Source organism: Panthera pardus, unplaced genomic scaffold (assembly GCF_024362965.1).
Source record: "Panthera pardus isolate Hobbes unplaced genomic scaffold, ASM2436296v1 HiC_scaffold_20, whole genome shotgun sequence".
NCBI classification, from domain to species: Eukaryota; Metazoa; Chordata; class Mammalia; order Carnivora; family Felidae; genus Panthera; species Panthera pardus.
In genome coordinates, this window is record NW_026526766.1 from 50045980 (window position 1) to 50067760 (window position 21781).

Genomic DNA, 21781 nt, shown 5'->3' on the forward strand with positions numbered 1-21781 from the left:
TTTGAAGATAGCCAGACTGTGTACAGTCTCCACTCAGAAGTGAATTTACTTTTGCTCTTCTTCTATAAGCCTATATTGAAGGGCACTCTGTTCTAGGCATAGCTGTTATGATAATAGCTTTTAAAAATTTCAAAACTCAAGCATTTTGAATGGAGAAACTTTGCTAAATCATAAAAACCACAAATAAAGAAAATAAACCTTAATGACTAATATCTCACAGAAGAAATAATTCTTGTCCTTTTTGTGTAGGTCCTTCTAGTCTCTATGTGTATGTTATATGTACACACACTTTATACGTACACATAAGTATATGTGTATTTCTATATATTTAAAGAAATGGTATCATATGGTACATATTATTTAGAAACTTGTTTCTAATAAGCACTTTCCCTTGTCAGTAGATTTTTAAAAAAATACGATTCTATATGATATTTGACTTCATGGATATAATTTTCGGAAGCAGTTCCATATTGTTGCACATTTAGTTATTTTTAGTTTTAAAACTGTTTAATGCTGTAAAAATCAGTCCTGTACTTGAACTACTTGATTTACATTTCTGATTATTTACACAGGATGCATAGACAAGCCCCCTTTTCATATCATTCATCCTACTGACAGAGTTACCTGAACACTGTCAGAAGTTTTTTAGATTAAGTGCCCTGTCTGAGAGGATAGAGATGATTTCTGTCTCATTCACTTTCTTCTTACACTGTGCCAGGGGTTTGCACATAATAGGTGTTCAAAAAGTATTTGTTGGAGGATTAAATGAAGCATGTGTGATGTGTACAAAATCAGTAATTATGGTCTGATAGGGATTGATCATTCTCATGTCTAATTAGTATACACACATTAGGAATTTGTAACTATGATTTATTGACACTAAATGCATGAAAAATTATTCTTTTCTTTATTTGGTAATATGATCATGATAGGCAATCACTGTTAATATTTTGGTATAATATCTTTGTAAACTTTTTCCTGTGCAGTTCTATACCCATTTTATATTGTTTTTCCAAAAATCAAATTCTATGCATATAGTCTTTAAACATTAATTTTCTCACTTAAATATTTCAAGATCTTTTTTTGATGATTTTTTATGACAGCTATATATGGATTTACCATTTTAAAGACAAAGATATACCTTATATTCTTTTTGAAAGGGGTGGAGTCTCATCAGAGTTTGCCACAACTAAAAGCTTAGAAATCACTAATTTTTTTACTCAAATTTATCAGTTATTCTGTCTCTACTTCATGATGTACAGGTCTAGATATAGATTTGTAAGTGGCACAGTTATCCTAGGCTGTTTAGAGTGGGGATGGATGCTGAAGAAATGCAAGAAAAAGTTTATGAGGCTATTGTCTTAAATGGTTCTTAGGAAAAAATATTGATATACTTAAGGAGGAAAACACCTGACAAACACAATTTCTTAGACCCAGTCAGTGGCTACCTTGTTTATTCCCACATCAAGTACTAATCATATACTTAACACCATATATTGGTAACAGGAATTCATAACATAACTCACAATTTACAGTCCTTCTCTGTATTATTTGTTGCTTTTTGAGAATCCCTACTGATCACATAAAATCTGGTCCCATTATCTTTCACAACTGTTTTCTTGAAAACTTTTTTGACACCTATAAATAATTTTCATAACAGACTTTTTTGAGGAGTGGCTATTATTTACTTGATATCATTTAAACAATATTCATACTGAAACAAACTATAAAACTCTTAGTAGAAAACATAGGGATAAAGCTCTCATGGGGCGCCTGGGTGGCTCAGTCGGTTAAGCGTCCAGCTTCAGCTCAGGTCATGATCTCGTGGTCCATGAGTTTGAGTCCCATGTTGGGTTCTGTGCTGACAGCTCGGAGCCTGGAGCCTGCTTCAGATTTTGTTTTCTCCTCTCTCTCTGTCCCTCCCCTGCTTGTTCTCTCTGTCTCTCAAAAATAAATAAACATTAAAAAAAATTTTTTTAAAGCTCCTTGACATGAGTCTTGGTAGCAGTGTTTTGGTTATGATACCAAAAGTTGAAGTAACAAAGGCAAAAATAAATACGTATGCCTAATCGAACTAAAAATCACAGCAAAAGAAGCAATCAAAATGAAAACAACTTACAGAATGGGAGAATATATTTGCAAATCATATATCTGATAAGGGTAGTTAATATCCAGAATATATAAAGAACACACAACAGACTGTTTAATTAAGTTGTAGGGAAAAAAAAGATTAATGCTTCAAGATATCCTCGGAGGTTTAAAGGCGAGTCACTAAATACACATGTATAATATAGAAGGAAGTTGACCTTTACATAGTGTTGCTTTTATAGCATTATTCATTTACCACTTAAGAGGTCTGCTGCATTCTAAGAAGGCCACCTCTTTGTATGAAACAAAGAGGAAAAGTTTGGTACTTGACTTTGCAAAAGGTTATTAGAGATTTATTGCCAAAAATGCTGACTGCTTCCTTAAGTTCATCTTAACTTTGAGTTCCCAGCTGGGGAGCTATATCTGATTTAATAGTGTTAACTCATGGCACATACAGTTTATACAATTAATTAGGATTTATCATAATATTTAGATTTATCTCTTTAGAAGAAACAATGAGATGGATGCTACCTTAAGACTGAACATATGCCCTTAAAATAATTTTAACATGAGAGTAGAAAGAAATATTAATGCTGCTTCAGTTATCAGATTCTTAAAAATGATCATTACCTCTTAGAAATGTCCATGCACAATGTTATTTTAATGTTTCATTTTTCAGACAGTCTTTTGCTTAGGAAAAGTACTATGTGCATCTTAAAAAAGAAAGACCATAACCCAGAGTTACAAGGTTAATTAAATCAGAAAAACAATTTAATTCTATAACAGTAAAATTGTCTTCTGAGGAAGCAACCATCAATATAATATCCACATTAGTTTCCTGTTGATGCAGAAATTATTGTAACAGCGCCAGCTTTTTACCAACCCTCTTATAATCTTCACACTGCAGCTCTGCTCTTATCACAGCTTGTGGAATTAGACAGGAAATTTAGCCCTGGAAATAAGGAAGTTACTCCTATATAGTTGAACCTTTGACAGTGTTAGAATATATATCACATTTGTGGCATTAGACTTCCAGATTTCAAGGAGAGATTCCCATTATGTCCTATTCTTTTCTTTCTAGTTCTTTTAGGAAAGGGAAAAAATCATAAATTGTCTTTCAGTTGGCACATTCATTGGCATAATAAATATTGTAAATGCTTTCCAATTAAAATAAACATATAGAGTAAAACCTGTTGTCAAATTCAACATTGTATTTATTAATGTATTTACGGTTGTTTAATCTTTTCTAATTTTCTTTTTTGTGTACCATGGCTTTATCACTAAAATGCAAGGAGTTGATAAGACTTAAAATTGGATGTTTTTTTCCTTATCCTCTTAAAAGGGTGTATAATTGTTCTGAATATGGGTACTGTTTAACATTGTTATTTTGTGTTTTTAGCTTACAAATTTGGAGAGGAAGTGGCAACACCATGAGCAAAATAATTTTGTGATGAAAGAATGTATCCTTTAAGAAGCTGCAAATGAACTTGACTAAGTGATTTTTTTTCCTAGGAATTTCTTTAAAGGTTGAAATGAAATGAAATTTAACATACATCTATCAAATATCACTGAGCCAAACTATGTGGGTCATAAATGAATAAGAGTTAGTCTCTAGCCTACAGTAATTAGGGTATGTCTGTACCTTGGATATCCGGGCAGGAGAGGGAGGTAAACCGAATAGTCTCCTGAGAAATTTGACCTTCAAGCTCATTTGTGTTTCAGCCAATTCAACCTCACGTTTCTACTAAGGTGGAACTTATATCCCATCTTCTTACTTATCTTTTTGTGCTACTATATAGGAGAAGGAAACAGCTACTGAGGGCATGTGTTGTGAAGTTGTAAGAAATGTTTCCCCAAAACTTATTTTCAGTTCCCTTCTTTGACCCATTAAGGACATCTCTGCTTGGAAAAATAGCTCCTGACTCATTGGTGGTATAGATTCTCCTCTAGGAAACTGCTGAACTTTAGCTCAGGGCAGCATGGATCCCAGCTTATCTCCAGATGAAATACCCCAGGAGCTCTGTTCCCACAATAGGGCAACTTGGTTTAAAAGCAGAAGACTCCTGGGGTGCCTGGGTGGCTTGGTCCATTAAGCGCCTGACTCTTGGTTTCAGCTCGGGTTATGATCACAAGATCAAGCCCCATATCAGGCTCTGGGCTGAGCATGGAGTCCGCTTGGGATTCTCTCTCTCTCTCTCCCTCTCCCTCTCCCTCTCCCTCTCCCTCTCCCTCTCCCTCTCCCTCTCCCTCTTCCTCTCTCCCTCCTTCCCTCCCTCCCTCTCTCTCTGTCCCTCCTTGCGTGCTCTCACTCCCCCTCTCTCAAAATAAATAAATAAACATTTTTTTTAAAAAGAAGATTCCCACACACAATATACTTTAGTCCAGCCGTCTAGTTTTATGCAACACAAAGTAGGCGATTTTGAAATACAGTGAAGTCTAAAGACTTCTGAAATTGTGAGGTACTCTAGAGAACATGGTTCTTCTGAACATTCAGCTGTTTTCAGAACAGAATTAGATTGAGATGCATAACATATTAACTATAAAAAAACTTTTATAGTATAAGTGTACTTTTTTTTTAGAGTTAAATATTTTTTTTTAATGTTTATTTTTGAGAGAGAGTGTGTGTGCACACATGAGCAGGGAAGAGGCAGAGAGAGAGAGGGAGACACAGACTCCAAAGCAGGCTCCAGGCTCTGAGCTGTCAGCACAGAGCCCAATGTGGGGCTCAAACTCATGAACTGCAAGATCATGACCTGAGCTGAAGTCGGATGCTTAACTGACCAAGCCACCCAGGTGCCCCTGTAGGTGTACTTTTTTGAAACAAGTTTTGCTTGGCCTTTTAGGTTTTAAATGATCTTAATCTACTATATTTTTCCTATATATTCTAATTGTGCTTTTTCTGTGCTGTTTTCAGTTTTCAATAAGAAAAATACCAGTATGAATTGGTTCCTTCCAAAGCCAAAATAGATCACTATTTTTGTTGATCAGTGTTCTCCCTTAACTCATGTAATTAGTTATAGCAACCAAGAGTCAAGAGAGTGATTACCAGTCAATTATGAAGACTGTGACCAAGCAGATTGCAGAGTACAATAAAAACCTTGTGGACGCTCTACATAGCATGAGCAGAAACTGAGTCTGAACCAACTGCAAGTCTCTGTAGTAGTGTCCTCTAGATACTAAACTTTGGACAAGCTGACTGAAAAAAAATAGCTTACCCTTGAAGAGTTTTACCTAAAATGTTTGAGTGCTATAATTTTTGTGACTGCTTTGAAGAGTGTATTTTAAATAGTATAATAGTTCAATAAAAAGTTTTTACATTAAAGTATCTTTTTATGATATTTGTATTTGTTCATGTGGGTGATAAAAATGTCTCAAACAACCTAGAGATAAACTATAAGTGGCCATTGAGATTCATTTTAGTTGGTATAATCTGTCCATGGCAGCAAATGACATCATTTTTTTTTAATATACCATCTCTAGGGGGGGATACAAGGAATGTGATTCTTATTTAGCATATATATCAGTCTTGTCAATTTTTGCTTCTAGAAAAAGTAAGAATAGAAGGGAGATGTTTAGCTTTGAGCTTTATTTCTCAAATAGGGTATATTTGATGTATTTTCGGGAATATAGGGTTGCAGGTAAATATATTAACACATTTTTTGTATATCAGTTATCCCTAAAGATTCAGAAGTAAAAACTTTAACCTTTGCATTTTAAAAATATTTTCTAACATGTATATGCTAGGAAAAACATGAAGTTTAAAAGAAATGTTGCACTTATGGCTGTTACTGTTCATTGCCACTCTGGAGTATACATTCACTCTTTTGGACTAGAAGTAGATTAATTTGTAAGCATTGCCCAAACATTTGAAAAGAAAATCTAGAAGAGGTAGATTTGTATAGTATAAATCTGGGAGACATTACAGTAACTAAAAATGTATCCTGTCTTGTGGTCAGGAATTAGTTATCTTGGCCAGTATAAAATATTTCTCAAAACCTTCCTTCTTTTGCTCTGATTTCATGTTCCTCAAATACCTCCACTTTTCAGTATTCCTGAAACACAAGCATATTGGTTTCTTTATAAAAGGGGGGGGGGGGGGGAGCTTTACCAAGATAGAATTTACATACTATCAATTTACCCATGCATATTACTTCCTTGAAGTAAATATCACCATAAATTCTTCAACTTTAGTCTGTGTGAGATTAGGTAGAGGGGTGAGCATTGTTGATTTTGGTTAACTCTGAAGTACTAATCTGGCTGAAGATCCTGGATGGCAATACATTCGTTGCAGTGGAATTCCTAAAATGTGTTCCTCAGATCCTGAGCAACTCAGGTTATTAATAGGTGTTTGGCCATCAAAGGATTCATTGTCAAAGAAGTTTGAAAAACATGGTGTGAAACAAAGGTAAATTGTCTTCCATCTCCTTGACTGTTCAGAGCCCTTAATATGGTAATGTGCAGTAAGATTGAGAAGAGTATATATATTCTATTTAATTTTTTTTTTCCTGAGTGGTGGGATTCTGGTTGTTTTCATCTTCCTTGGACTTTTTGGTCTAAAAATTTTGGTTCAGAATCATCTATCATGTACATAGAATATTTAGAAATGCAACAAAAATTCAAATAAAGTTCTGTATGCAGTTAGTATTTTAACTTGTGGAAAGGAGATGTGATAATAAGACAACTCGGCAGTCACTAAACTAGATATGACCCAGTCTTCACCCAGAAAGAAGGTAGGAGGAAGATTGTCCTATATGCATTTGCATTATAACAATGAGAAGCTTGGCAGAAAAAAAAAAAAAAACTTCTTGAAAAAAGCAAGGTTTCCAACCTTCGTTCTAAATTACTCATATATGATATTTGTGGAACATAATTGAGCAGGATTTCTTTAAAACGTGTTATCTGAGGGAAATTCTCAGTAATGTCTCTTCCTTCCTCTCAGAGCTTTTCAACAAATCCAACAAGAATATTTCTCTGCTAGGATAGCTTTAGAGGCTACTATCTGCATGAACTGGTTCTTCCTCAGTCAGTCACATTTGCTCAGTGAGTTCCATTCCTGTTAAAACAACACCTTGTAAGTCATATGGAAAGAAGCTGCGGACTGAACAAACATGCTGAGTAGTTTTACTAATGAAAATCAACATGGGAAAGTTAGCAAGTCTTTGTTTTTCTCATCCTTATCCTTTATCAATAAATAAACATGAGTTCTTGATATTCTTTCGCTAAGTGGAGAGTCCTTGATTTGGACCACATTCTGATCTAATGTTTAAGTGTAAAATTCAGTGCAAGGTTAGAGGATTAGAACATGGAGTAATGCCATTCGCACTAGAAATAAAAGACCAGTTAGTAGAAGCTCCTGGGATTCTTGCTGTCTCCTTACCAGTAAATTAGAACATTTAGATGGATCACTAGAGAATAGTCATCTATTTTACTATTGTTGTAATCTTTCATTTTCATGCACTTTTCTACATAAAAGTAGGTTATGTCTTTGAATTACAGATTCATGGTTTGAGAACTGATATTGAAAATCTTTTTTTTTAATGTTTATTTTTGAGAGTGAGTGTGTGTGCGTGAGTGGGGGAGGGGCACAGAGAGCAGGCAACAGATTCTGAAGCAGGCTCCAGGCTCTGAGCTTCAGCACAGAGTCAGACACAGGATTTGAATTTACAAACAGTGAGATCATGACCTGAGCCAAAGTCTAACACTTAACCGACTAAGCCACCCAGACACCCCTGAAAATCCTTAAAAAGATAATTTTTTTTTTTTAAGTAAGCTCTATGCCCGACAAGGGGCTCAAACTGATGACCCCAAGATCAAGAGTCACATGTTTCACTGACTAAGCCAGGCCAGGAGCCTTAAAAGACAATTTTTAACGTAAAGTTTTCATGTAATGTCAGATTGTTCTTAAATGTTTGCTATTTATAATTTTGTAAACATTTGTCCATGTCATATATTTTTTGCAACATGTTAAGTTTGATGCATATTATTCTGTTACACAAGTATTTTCTAAAAACAAATCCCATATTATTGAATGAGGTTTGTGGTGTAGGAGTTAAGCATAAGTTTTGGATTGGGTAACTGAATTGGAATCACAACTCTCCTACTAACTTGTTATATGACCTTGGGAAGTTACTTAGTCTCTGAATTTCAGTTTCTTCACCCGTAAAATGAATAGTGCTTAACTCCTAAGATTGAGTTGAAGAGTAGGTGGAATCCAAGGCTTTTGACAAAACTAGCTTTTAGAAGGTGGCATGCTATTAGCAGTGTGCAAGAGTGCTTGTTTCCCTGCACTGTCACCAACACAGGTGTTATCCAGGTTGACAGTGCACTACCTCATTTGATTTAGTTTTTTAAAATAAACTAAACTGCCTCCATTACTATAATTAGAAACTTTATTGTGTTTTAATTAATATGCAGAATATTTTTAATATTAAAAAACTGATTTTTAAAATTCTATTTTAAAAGTATTTATTATAACTTTATAATAAAAAAGTTTAATGCTTGATGCTTTCTTTTTAGAAGATACTAGATTATACTTTGCTGCCTCAGTGTCTTCTTTCATAATATATCATCATGAATTGCTGCTCTGAAAACCTGACTGTATAACCTTAAGGGGAATCGGAACAATCTGTGTAGAAATAACCTACTCGATAATAATCGGGGGGTGTTCTGTTGGGTCGTTTTCTGTGTCTTCCTACAAGTCCGAGCGATTGCACATAAGGACAAGCTGAGTTAGAGGAGGAAATAATAACATCCATTGAAGAGTCCAGTGTACAAGAGAGTTTGGAGGAAGCATGATCCTGAAGAATTCTGTGGTCTGCTACCTAAAAGAGGTTTAGACACACTAGGTAAGTCACAAGAGAACTATAAAAACTAAATGAGATTTTTCAAAATTAACTTTTGTTTTATTTCCACATCTTTCTGTAAAATAGTATTCTTACTGTGATAACAACATGGTAATACCGTGGAAGAAAGACCAACTTAAATCTGTTAAAACTATACTTGACACAAGGTCAAGAAAGAACTACTACTAACCAACTGAAATATTATCTCCTTTTCTGTGTTTTCATTTTCAACAGATAAGTTCACCCTAGTAGAGGAAGTCCAGACTGACATGAAAGTGAAAATATTTGATACAACCCATAAGTTCAACCTGAATTTTTTTTTTTTATCAAAGGAAACTATAGTTCATTTTTAAAAGTCTCTTTCTATCTTTAATTTGCTTCTTGTTAAAGTGAACTTTCCCTTAGTTTACTGGAGATGGGGAGGGCTGCCTTAGAGATTGACCAGCCACACCCCATCCCCTCTGCCAAGGACAAAGCAGGGACCTGTGTCTCAGGATTAGGGGAAATGGTTAAGAAGGAGAGGAAAAGAAAATTGCTTTTCCAGCTTCTCTAACTTCCCATGTAGCCTACAGAGAAAAGCAAGCATCCCTTGGGAGGAAATAACAAAAGTGCTAAACAGTAGATGGATGGATGAAGCCTGCATCCCTGCAATGTACTGGAACCCTTGCCTTTATAATGTCCCTTGCTCATGGTTCTCAGAAGGCCAAATGGATGTTTACTGCCCATTGGCCCTACCCTCCTGGGCTCCTCTACCTTTGAAGCTGTTCCTGGCTCAGTTCCTTTTCCTGCCAGAAATATCAGTCAGAAAAGAGGGTCTGGTAACACTGTAACAGTCCAGTTGCCTTGTTTCCTTTCCCAAGAGCACACTTGAGGTAGCTGCTTAGACCATAAGAGGTATTCATAAGAGACCCTAAGAGACACTTAATTGCCTGGATGGCTCTGTGGGTTAAGTGTCCGATGCTTGATTTCGGCTCCAGTCATGATCTCACAGATCATAGGTTTGAGCCCCACAACAGGCTCTGTGCTGACAGTGTGGAGCCAGCTTAGCATTCTCTCTGTCCCTCTCTCTGCCCCTCCCCCACTCATGCACAAACACACCTACCCGCACTTTCTCTCAAAAGAAATAAACTTAAAAAAAGGTGAGAACATAGCACAGATACCAAAATAATGAGTGCAGAAATCTTCTTGGGGAAAAAAAAAAGGTGAGAACTAATTGGAAGAAGTGTCAGGTAATAAGAGATAAGCAAACCTCTTCTTACAAGACCAGTCATCATTATATTATCTTTAAGGTGCCCCCACCTCAGCCAAAAAAAAAAAAAAAAAAAGGCTCCCATGAAATAAACATTCTAAGATTCTATCTTTTCATTAAGCATAGATTGGATTTCCTTACCAAATACAGTACTATGATTTGTCAGACTTTTGATTCTTAAAATACTTCATGACCTCCCTGTGTACTGCCTTTCCCCTCTCTCAACAATAACCTCAACAAACATGGTAGTTATTGATGCCATATTTGCTTAATTATCTTCCCAGGAATCAGAGTATGATCTGATGAAAAGAACTTTTAAGAGTTTATATCAGTTTGATTGTCTGAAATTCCATACCAAGTTACTGCTTTCACATTGTGTGATCACAATTCTAATGTAAACAAAAAGGACATTGATGGTGAGCTGAAACTTAACACTAACACATTATATGCTTATAAGGAAAAGTCCTTGGGATTTCAACTGCCACATGAATTAGACCCTTTGGCATGTCTTATAATAATCTGACTTTATTTTTATTTCATTCATTGTGATAAAAGCACCCACCACACAAATGTGGTTAGACATTTCTTTAACTTTTCTTCATTGAAGGAGTTATGTAAATCTATTCACTGCAAAGATTTCCCTCACTTACTGGAAGAGATACATCTCTTCATCATACCCAAGCTAGTCACATACTTCCCATGGATCATCCCTTCACCACCTCCTCTGCTTGGACATAATTATTGAAACATACCTGAAAGGGCATGGGACCTTTGATTTTGAAAAAGTTCTTCCTATGCAGCACACCAGCTGAAGGCCTTTGGGCAGCTCAGTCAGTTTTCCTGAGCCTATTCGCAGGGTTATTGTAAGATTCCTATGCATATGAGGCATGTGAAATTGTTTTAATGTATAAGGTGCCAAATAAATAAAGCAGTAGTTACTACATTTCTTTAACTTGTTACCATCCCCACTGCCTGCATACAAACATTTTCATTAGTACCCATTCTTCCCTCTTAGAAGGGTTAAATGTCCCATCTCAGAAGAAAATGTCTTAGAAGCCTAGTTTCTACATCCTTCTAAAAGAAGGTCCCTTTCTAATGCTAATTCCTCCCCTGGTGCTTACATATCCACTGCAGATTCCTTATGAATCTTTCTTAATTCTCTACCATCCCCTTTCTCCTGTGGCTTTAGCCTTTCCTCCTTTGATTTTCATCCTCTCAATTTAGAAACACATTCATCTTCTTCCCATTACTTTCACATTCAATGTCCGTAAAAGACTGGTCTACTTCACACCCCAATCTCTTCTAAACACTGCTCTGTCAACTGCACTGAAGCTGCTTTGTTAACATAACCAGTGATATTTTAAATACCAAATTAATGGATTCCTTTGGGTTGTATTCCAGTAAAATTTCTATATCGGTTTTAAAATTGTTAACCACTCTTTCCTTGAAACTTTTTCTTCATTTGCATTTTATGACCTCACTTTCACTTAATTCTTATACCTTTTTGTCCCCTGTTCAGTCTTTTTCCTAGGCATCTCATCTTTTCTGCTTCTAGAAGAGGCTTAGAGATATCTAGCTTGCCAAATTAAATAAATTCTTCCCCCATGGCTATTGGAATCATCTCAGAGATCCCTATGTGTTAGGCAAATTTGATGCTGTGGTAGTGATTTTGTGGTTAGGATAAATATATAATGAAAACTGGATCATGACTACTTATTTTCCATAGACTTCTAAAGTGTCTAAAGATGTAGATAATTTTTAGTAACAGCTTATATGAATTCAGTTTAAGCCTCATCTAAAGGTATGAAAAGCCACAATAGCAGAAATATAAACAACAAAAACTCCATTATTAAACATTTCCTGAATGCTAATTGTGTAATTGTCAAGTACCAGGGTCACTTGAACATCTTGTCCTCATCTGGTACTACTAGACCACAAGAATTTTCTCCCTCTCTCTCTAAGGCAGGTACCAGGTAGTAAGAACCACTCCTTATTCTACTAAACTATGAGATTTTTCATCACACTGTGGGATTTTCATCACACTGTGGATTCATAAGGAATCTGCAGTGGATATGTCTTAGTCATCTGTGTCCTCTCTGCCCAGCAGACCACTTGACATGTAAGTTCACAGTGAATGCTTATTGAATTGACTTAGTTTGGGTGGGATAGACTGAACCAAATTAAAATGGCATGGAAGATGCTTCAGAAAGCAGTTTGGAAGTTCCTTAAAAAGTTAAACATAAATTACCATATGCCTTAACAATTCCACTTGTAAGTAGGTACCCAAGAAATGAAACATATTGATACCAAATGAAACATATCAATATGAACATGAATGTTCATAGCAGCATTATTCATAATAGTCTAAAAGTAGAAACATCCAAATGTCCATCAGTTGATAAAAAGAATGTGGTATGTGTATACACACACACACACACACACACACTGGAACATTATTCAGCCACAAAAGGAGTGAAGTACTAATATATGCTACAATATGGATGAACCTTGAACATGCTGAAAGAAGCCAGTCATAAAAGGCTACAAAAGTGTGATTCTATTTATAAGAAATATCCAGAATAGACAAATTATTAGAGACAGAAAGTAGATTAGTGGTTGCCTAAAGATGAGAAGAGAGAGTTGAATGGGGTGATAATAAAGGTGCATTGTTTATTTGGGTGTGATGAAAATGTTCTAAAATTGAAGTGATATTTGTACAACTCTGAATATTTAAAAAATTTAATTATACACTTTAAATGGATTTTATGATATGTACATTACATCTCATTAAAAAAAAAACACTGAGGAAAGTTAAGGGAACCACAAATAAATCATAAATCTAGACTTTGGTTAATGTGGAAGAGACTTTTCATAAAATTACTCATTTTTTTGTTTGTTTAAAAAAGGAAGGGGCATAGAAGTTGTGGGATACAGTTAGTCAAGAGCACTTTGAACATTCTCTTGCGTTCTGCTGAGAAACAGAAATGTCTAAAACTCCATTTTTCTTCCCTAGCACCACTAGTATAATTCAAAGGGAACTTTTTGAAACTTATTCAAAGATAGGCCAGGTTTCTGTTCCTCTGGGAATGTTTAGATAGATGATAGATGATAGAAAGATAGGTAGGTAGATAAGTAGATAGAGTGGTGATTGCACTTGCTGGGGGAAAAAACAAGTATAAAATAACTTGCCCTTCTATAAATACAATTCAGAAAGAGTTATTTTTTGTGGGTTATTGGACTGGGTGAGAACTTTGATAGCTCTTCTATTATAATACTTTCAACAACTGCAGCAGTTGATTCCGTTTTCCCTTGTCTCTTACTGTGTTTGAGGCAACATCTGTTGAAGTTCATCATTTAAGCTCCCATTTGCTGCCTAGCCATTTTTCAAGGGTCGATGATTTGGTTATTTCTAGGCAGGATTTTTTTTTTTTTTTTTTTTTTTTTTTTTATGGCCAGATTGTTTCTTCTCTAAGAATGTATGCAGAGAAAAGTAAATGTGAAGGCACTGTAACTTACAGTCTGGGTACAGACTTACAGCCCCTGTACACCTTGTACACTTTAATGTCATGTCAGTCATTTTAATGCCTGTGGAATTGCAATTGGAAAATGGGGGACATAACTGTCTACTTCTTGAGAGAAAGCTAGTGATTAAATTAATGCTTTAAAGATATTTTGAATTAAAATATTGAAGATATTTGAATTAAAATATACTATAACTCATTCACACATTCAGAAATGAAGCTCTTTGAGCTTGTAGGAGGAAATACTGCGCTGCTGATTTAGAAGAGCACTGTCCAATAGAAATATAATGTGAGGTACAAATGTAAGCCAGATACGTAAAATTTTAATTTTTTTGTACCTACATTTAAAAAGGAAAAAGAAACAGGTGAAATTCATTTAAATAATATATTTATCTCAAAATATTTACCTCAGTGTATTCAAAATACAATGTCAACATGTAGTTAACAAAACAATTATTGATATACATTATGTTCTTTTTTTTGTTCTAAATCTTTGAGATTTTATGGTGTAGTTTACACTTACAGTTGGTCTCAATTCAGATTGGCCATGTTTCAAGTGCTTAATAGCGACATTCATAGTGGCTACAAATTGGACAGATTTAATAAAATCTATAAATAATTTAATAGTAAAAATTATTTTAAAATAATTTTAAAAAATTAAAATTAAATAAAAATTTAAAAATATTAAAACATAATTTAATAATAATAAATTTAATAAAATCTATAAATCTATAAATAGATTTAGAATTTAGAACTTTTATTCTGATTGTAGCAAGAGGATGAGTCACGGGAGAAAGTCAAATAGCAGTTTTGCTAAATAAAGGAAAATGGTTTCATAAGGAAAAAAAACCCTTTCCTATGTGAGATTATAATCTAAAGTAGGACTTTCTGTGTTCTTTTTGATTAGTCTTAAATTACTTTTACAAACCTATTTTCTTTGAAAAGTAATCTTAATTGGTAGAAGAAAGAAATATATGTGGTAGCTAGGAATATTTTAGAGATTTTGTTCTGAATGGGAGCTCTAAAAGAATCTGATTGGCTGCATCTTCTTAACTTCAGGAATTGAAAATATAAGAGGGTTTGTGAATTGTGCTTACATTTAATAACACCAATATTCAAAAACATGGTATAGCCTGTATCGTATATATTACTAATTAATATATATTATTAATATTTATATATAATTATAGAATATATCATTTTATATGATGCCATTATTGATTATATTTTCTTCATTTATCTATGTATCTAAATAGTAAATTTTAATTGCCTGCATTGAAAAGCTTTGAATTATAGAGCTATTCTAAAAAAGCCTGTAAACTGAGACCTCCTTTCGAAGAAAATCAGTATAGGAAAGAGTTTTCTTCTAGTCTCCCCTCCTGTGCTCCCACGTCCCTTGTCAAACAAAAGGATATTGAAAAGTCTATTTGGCCAAGTATACCTTTTAATTTAAAATAATACTTACATTGGGAACTAATAGAAGTTTAGATGAAGCTACAGACATTTCTCAACAGGGATGTATTTTAACAACATGAATTTTGACCCAGTGGATTATCAAATATTGTTATTTAGCAATGTTTAAAACAGGCTGGGTCACACAAATAAACTTAAATTGCAGTTTGCTACCTCTCGAGCTCTGTATGAAACTCTCCCTGCCCCCTTTTCAGCCACACTCCCTCTCCCCAGGCCTTCCTCTCAACCTCACAGATCTCTGGCACTAGTATCTGCAGAGGAAGGAGTGGGGATGAAGGCAAGTAGAGTAAAACAATGGGGAAGGGAAGAAGACAGAGTAGGCAGAGTACCTTGTGACCTTAAAATAACGAGCCGTGTTTTCCTGTGTGTCTGGTAAACTGTCTCTAAAGACAATTCCAAAAAAGAAGCTATAAAAATGTTTAGAGTAAAGACAACATCCTTGGGCTAAAAGCCTGCCCTACCAAGTTTGCTACCACGAAACTCATTACACTTTTGACTGTAACTGAAAAGCCGATTTTGGTGTTTGGAAGGTGAGGAATGGAAGTGAGGTGAGGTCAGTCTTACTACTTGAAAGCCATTGTTTATAATGCATTACAATTTTTTGAAAGAATTGACACAAGAAGTAGTGCTCCCCCTGCTCCCGTCTGTTATAAAAAATGATGAGGGCTTCTTCTTTGAGATAAAAAGAGGTTTGCAATTTTGTCAATTCAGGGTAAAACTCTGCTGTGTGCCTCTAAATTTTTCAATTTTTTTTTTTTTTTACATTGAAGTAACAACATAGTGAATGAGCAGAGTAAAAATTTCAATGCAAGTAAGATTTCTAAATAGCTGTGGTACACCAAATATTGCCTCCCAAAGATGTTCACATCCTACTACTCCCCACAACCTGTGAATATGTTACCTTATATGGCAAAAGAGACGTTGCAATTGTGATTAAGGATCTTGAGATGGGAAGATTATTCTGGATTATCTGGGTGTGCCCAATGTAACCACAAACATCCCTTTGAAAAGGAAGCTAGAAGGTCAAAATCAGAGAAAATGTGAGGAATAGAAGCAAATGTTGGAATGATGTAATTTGAAGATGGAAGAAGGGCTATGAGCCAAGAAATGCAGGGAGCTTCTAAAAGCTGGGTAAGGAAAGGAAACAGAATCTCCTCCAGAGCCTTCACAAAGATTTTAGCCTCACACCTCTCAGACTTGTGACTTACAGAACTGTAAAAAGAATATATTTGTGTTGCTTTAAGCCACAAAGTTTGTGGTAATTTATTATAGCAGCGATACATGCAACATTTGCATTTAATTGTGATCAGCTACAGTTTCTGTCCTCCTATTTATTTATCATAATTTCATTGCCAACAACAGGAACCTACTAACGATGTGAAGTCCATCATGGGGACAGCAAACCATACCTGCACATATAAAGGCATCTATACCAGCAAGTAAGGCTACCTATTTCCATTTATCAAATTGATTCATCTAATACATACTGAATAAAAGAGGGGCCAACACCAACAAAATTCTTGCCCTGTTGGAGCCTACATTCTAATGGAGGATACAGACAATAAATAAACAATGCAGTTTCATACAATGGTAACTTTTCTTGGTAAAAGCAAATACTGGCTGATTTTGGAAAAGTTTTTGGAAAGGTTAACCAACTGTCTCTGTGTAAACCCAACTGCCAAGTTCATGTATCCTTTACTACTGTAAGATGTTTTTCCTGAGGTATTCAAGTAAAACCTGCAGGGGTTTCTTAAGACCTGGCATTTCATCTGTTCCATACCAGTTTTCTCAAATTTTGTGGGATAATCACTTTACAGCCTCTGTGCCTATGATCCACCTCTAGCCTTAATGCCATTTTCTGGCCAACATCCCAGAATAACCCACGACTATTGAGTCTCGAGTTGACTCCAGAATCTTTGTATGAGAGTATTTTAGGAATGGTAGTTTCATTAAAGTGTGGTTAGGAGACTTGTCTTAAAGCTCTGTTTGAATAGCAAGAACACTGCCTATAGTAATGCTTGGGAGGTAAGTACCTGGTAGGTACTCAACAGGTATTTTTAAATAAATTAATGATTATTTTTATCATTGCCATAAAATCGTGATTGAGAAACTTAAGCCTACTGTTGGATGTTCAAAAAAAAAGGTTGGATAGTCAGCAAAACTAGATGAGCAGCACTCATCATACCATTTTTCTTGATGTACTTTTCTTCTTTCTAGATATACCACATATCAAAGAAGCCCCACAACCAAACTTACATCGGCTAAGAAGATTGGGATATCACTATGACAACATTTCCAGGAGAAGAAAGGGTTACGATACAGAGGAAATCTGGTTTCAGAACAATGGGGGAACTAATAATACAGAATACTGGTTAAAAGTATGGGTTCTGGAGTCAGACAAGTCTGAGTTTTAATCCTGCCTGCCACTTGTTAGCTGGGTAACCCTGGACTACCAGCCAGTTGCTCTAATTCGCAATTTCAGCAACTACAAAATAAGGAATGTAATGTCTTCCTCATAGCATATAGATGAAATGACCTAATAAGGTAAAGCATCTGCACAGTGCCTGCTGCCAAAGTGTTCAATAAATGCTAGCAGTTAATATTATCAAACGGATGTTATTATATATTCCCAGATATTCTATAATGGAAATACAGAGATTTTAAGTTTTAATGGCATTTAAGATTACAGTATGGTTATAGTGTACTAAAGAATACTTTTTACGATGAGAACAAATTGCCACATGATTTACTTCCTATTTTTACTTTTGGTTTCCACTGATGAATTATTATACATTTCTGCAAATTTCAAGTATTACTGCCTAAGCCTTTTATTTATAAAAAGTATTAATTTATTTATTAGTACATATATATATATAATTTTGGATAATGCATAAATATGAACACCTACATCTTTAGTAGTGACTATTTTTAAAAATCTCATATCTCTTCTCCCACTTTGGTTTCTTTTATACCCCATTTCCTTGATAACCCATGTTAACGGCCTAATATGTATCCATCCACTTTCTAATTTATTTTGTTGGTTTGTTTTTTACTTTAGAGAGATAGAAAGAGAGAGAGAGAGCACCAGTGGGGGACAGGGGCAGAGGGAGAGAGAGAGAGAATCTTCAACAGGCTCCACAAACTGCAATGCCCAACACGGGGCTCAGTCCCACAACCCTTGGATGATGACCTGAGCTGAAATCAAGAGTTGGACACTCGACCAAGAGAACCAGCCAGGCGCTCCACTCTTCATTTATAATTCCATGGAGACTTATTCGTAATATATTTATCTACATATAAAAATACGGGGTTATTTTGATCATCAACTTAAAAAATGGGACCATATTCTCAAGCGTGTTACTTTTCTCACCCAACAATACCCAGAGGAAAGATCTTCAATTCATTTGAGTAATACTCCATAATTTAGGTGTAACATTATCTATGTAGCATTTCCTCATTATTGAGCATTCCTTTTGTTTCCATTTTTTGGCACTACAAATTAGGCTACAATAAACATCCTTATATGTCTTTATCTACTGATTTGTTTATTTCTTTGTGATAGATTCACAGGAGTAGGGAATGTACACTTTTAATTTTAATAGATGTTTGATACATCTTTTCCACTAGAAGCAAGAAATGTAAGAAAATTTTATGTCACTTTCACCAAAAATGTCACTTGTACATAACAGTTATGTAGCGATAAATAGGAAATCTTGAAAAAAAAAAAAAAAAAGAATAAACTTCTGGTAAGGAAGTTTCAAACAAAGATGCATTCCATTGGGATATGTCCTCCTTTTTAATTACTGTAATTGGGAAGTGAAGTTGAGTAGGGGCTGGGGGGAAGGGCAGGAGACTTTAAAAAGAAAGGATACTGAAATAGAAACCTCTCCCAAGTTTACTTTCATCAATAGGTGACTTTCCCCTCTATAAGTGTGCTGTTCTAAAACAGGATGTCTGAGAACCTGGTAATACACAATCATATGGCTGTTACACACTTTTGTTGCAAGTTCATTGGCTTCTTACTCTTTTGGCTAAAAGTTTTATAGTGTGCAGCATACTGATTTTTACCACTTAAACATTTTTCACTAATTTGCTGTAGTAAGGAGTGGAGGAAGGGGAGAGAATTCCATGAACAAAGGCTGTCTTATGAAAGTACAGACATGTTATCAAGTCCTTCAGCAAGTGCAAGTGAAGTCTTAGCAGACTTAATTGCTCATTTCACTAAGTTTACAGTGCATCTTTGTAGGGAGCAGAATAAAATACATGATTTACAAGTTGGAATGAAAAAAAATCTTCATAAAACAAAGTTATCAGGCTTTTTCTGTTAATAAGAAGAATACTAAACAGAGACGAGTATGCATTTTAAATATTTCTTCATTAGTAATTTCTGTTAAGAAATATGAGTTTTGTGCAAGGTAGATATAAAACCAGTAAGAAAGATTGACGTACTTAATTTGTACATTTACTTCAAAAATATGATAGAAAGGGGCGCCTGGGTGGCGCAGTCGGTTAAGCGTCCGACTTCAGCCAGGTCACGATCTCGCGGTCCGTGAGTTCGAGCCCCGCGTCAGGCTCTGGGCTGATGGCTCGGAGCCTGGAGCCTGTTTCCGATTCTGTGTCTCCCTCTCTCTCTGCCCCTCCCCCGTTCATGCTCTGTCTCTCTCTGTCCCAAAAATAAATAAAAAACGTTGAAAAAAAAAATATGATAGAAAGATGAAAATTGGCTACAAAGAAACTGTTCGTAATGGTAAAAAGCTTATAACTGTATGACCTTTCTCCTGCAGAAGAACCAGAAAAGAGTCTGATTAATTCATGGCCAAGTGAGCTAATTTAAAAAAAAACAACAAAACAAAACACAAAGATGACATTTGAGACAAAGTAGATATAAAATTTTACATTATTTCTAGAATAAATCAAATTCCCCTACAAATATGTTTCATTAAACAAGAGAATATTGAGAAACTTAGGTAATGGGAATACCATATTAAAGTTTCATTTTCTTCTTGAATCACAATTATTATGCTTCAGATAACAGCATTCTGAAAAAAAATATGTATTTTTTTTACTGAGAAATTTGTCATTTTTAAAAAGCTGAAACAGTCTCAATTTTATTGTTTTTTTTTTAATATAACTTTAACTCAAATTAAGTGGGTAATATGTTCCAAAAAGATAATTTCTTCCTCAACTCCTAGAAAAAGTCAGGTAGGATATATAACATTCTTTTACAGGAACAGCTCTAGGTTTGGACAAGCTCTAGGCCTGGTCTTTATCAGGTTTTCACAGAACTGAAGAGAAGGGGGTGAAGGTACGGACCAGGCATATCTCCAGTGTGGGAGTGACCAAGAAGTACTGTATCTTTTCTTTTAAGTCTAAATCTTCAAAGAGAGCGATGATAGAGGGCAGTTTAAGCTATTAAGCCGAAGAAATGCACACACCTCATACCTAACTGTCAAAGGGATGATTTCACAACTTGGTTGCATAACTGGAAGAAAAAAAGAAGCTTTGGAATTAGAATAAATGAACATATACTCAAACAGTTGTACAAGATCTGCTGAAACTCCCAAGTGGTTCTTACCATAATTTGGAGAATTTTTTGACAAGGGTGCCCTGGAAATCCAAAGCTTATCTAGCAGCAACTCAAATTCAACACAAACCAGACAAAACCATCTTTCTCCCTAGTCTCCCTTTTGCTATTGACTCCTTTTCTAAATGACTGAGCTTGTTAGCTGTGTTCTATTTATATTTTGTATTCTATTCTTCTATATTCATTTTTAGAGAAATCACAACAGGAAAACCCCACTGAATTTACTCTTTAAAAAAAATTTTTTTAACGTTTATTTATTTTTGAGACAGAGAGAGACAGAGCATGAACGGGGGAGGGCCAGAGAGAGAGGGAGACACAGAATCCGAATCAGGCTCCAGGCTCTGAGCTGTCAGCACAGAGCCCAACACGGGGCTGGAACTCACAGAGCGTGAGATCATGACCTGAGCCAAAGTTGGACGCTTAACCGACTGAGCCACCCAGGCACCCCAAATTTACTCTTTAATAAATACTATGTAATATGACTTCTCCAGACCAGAGTTCCTTGTTTGTAAATGAGGAATCAAACCATGTAGGTAGAAAGATGATAGACTCAGAAACCAGAGATGTCTGTTCATATCCCAACTCTGCCACTTCCCATGTATGTTGTCCTGGGAAATTTTAACAACTCATCTGCATCAAAGACTCCTCATTCTTACATTCTTTGACTTAGTGATTTGATGATGTTTCCATATTTCCATCTCCTATTGAAGAAAATGAACTATTAGCTTTAAGAGAGCCATAGAATTAGTAGATATAGACTTCAGATTGCAGTTCTATTGCAGTTAAAAAATTACAGTTGGAGACTCCCAGAAAAGTGATTCAATCCAGTTGACTCTACACAACCATGTTCTTGCCTGCCTGAGTGACCGCCTCTAGCCACCTGAGATGTCTTTCTCCCTTCATCCATTTGCACTCTAACCACAATTCAAAGCCCAACTCAATTCTCATTCTCTTACTGAAGCATCCATTTCCTTTTTTTAAAAATTTTTTAAATTTATATCCAAGTTAGTATATAGTGCAATAA

General features: G+C 35.2%; 1 protein-coding gene and 1 long non-coding RNA gene across 3 annotated transcripts in view; both read left to right on the top strand.

Annotated features, from left to right (window-relative positions):
* Positions 1-5413, top strand: part of IFT74 (intraflagellar transport 74) — an 89004-nt gene extending 83591 nt beyond the window's left edge. For both annotated transcript variants that reach the window (XM_019424228.2, XM_053908025.1), the window contains 2 exons: positions 3488-3548; positions 5103-5413. In XM_019424228.2, the coding sequence (XP_019279773.1) occupies positions 3488-3548; positions 5103-5221 (180 nt within the window). In that variant the 3' untranslated portion in view covers positions 5222-5413. The remainder of the gene's footprint in view (positions 1-3487; positions 3549-5102) is intronic.
* A 3149-nt stretch (positions 5414-8562) lies between these two features.
* On the top strand, positions 8563-12209 carry LOC128778602 (uncharacterized). Its single transcript, XR_008424221.1, has 3 exons — positions 8563-8933; positions 9165-9231; positions 12146-12209. It is a non-coding gene; the product is annotated as an uncharacterized LOC128778602 (long non-coding RNA).
* Positions 12210-21781: the final 9572 nt, after the last annotated feature.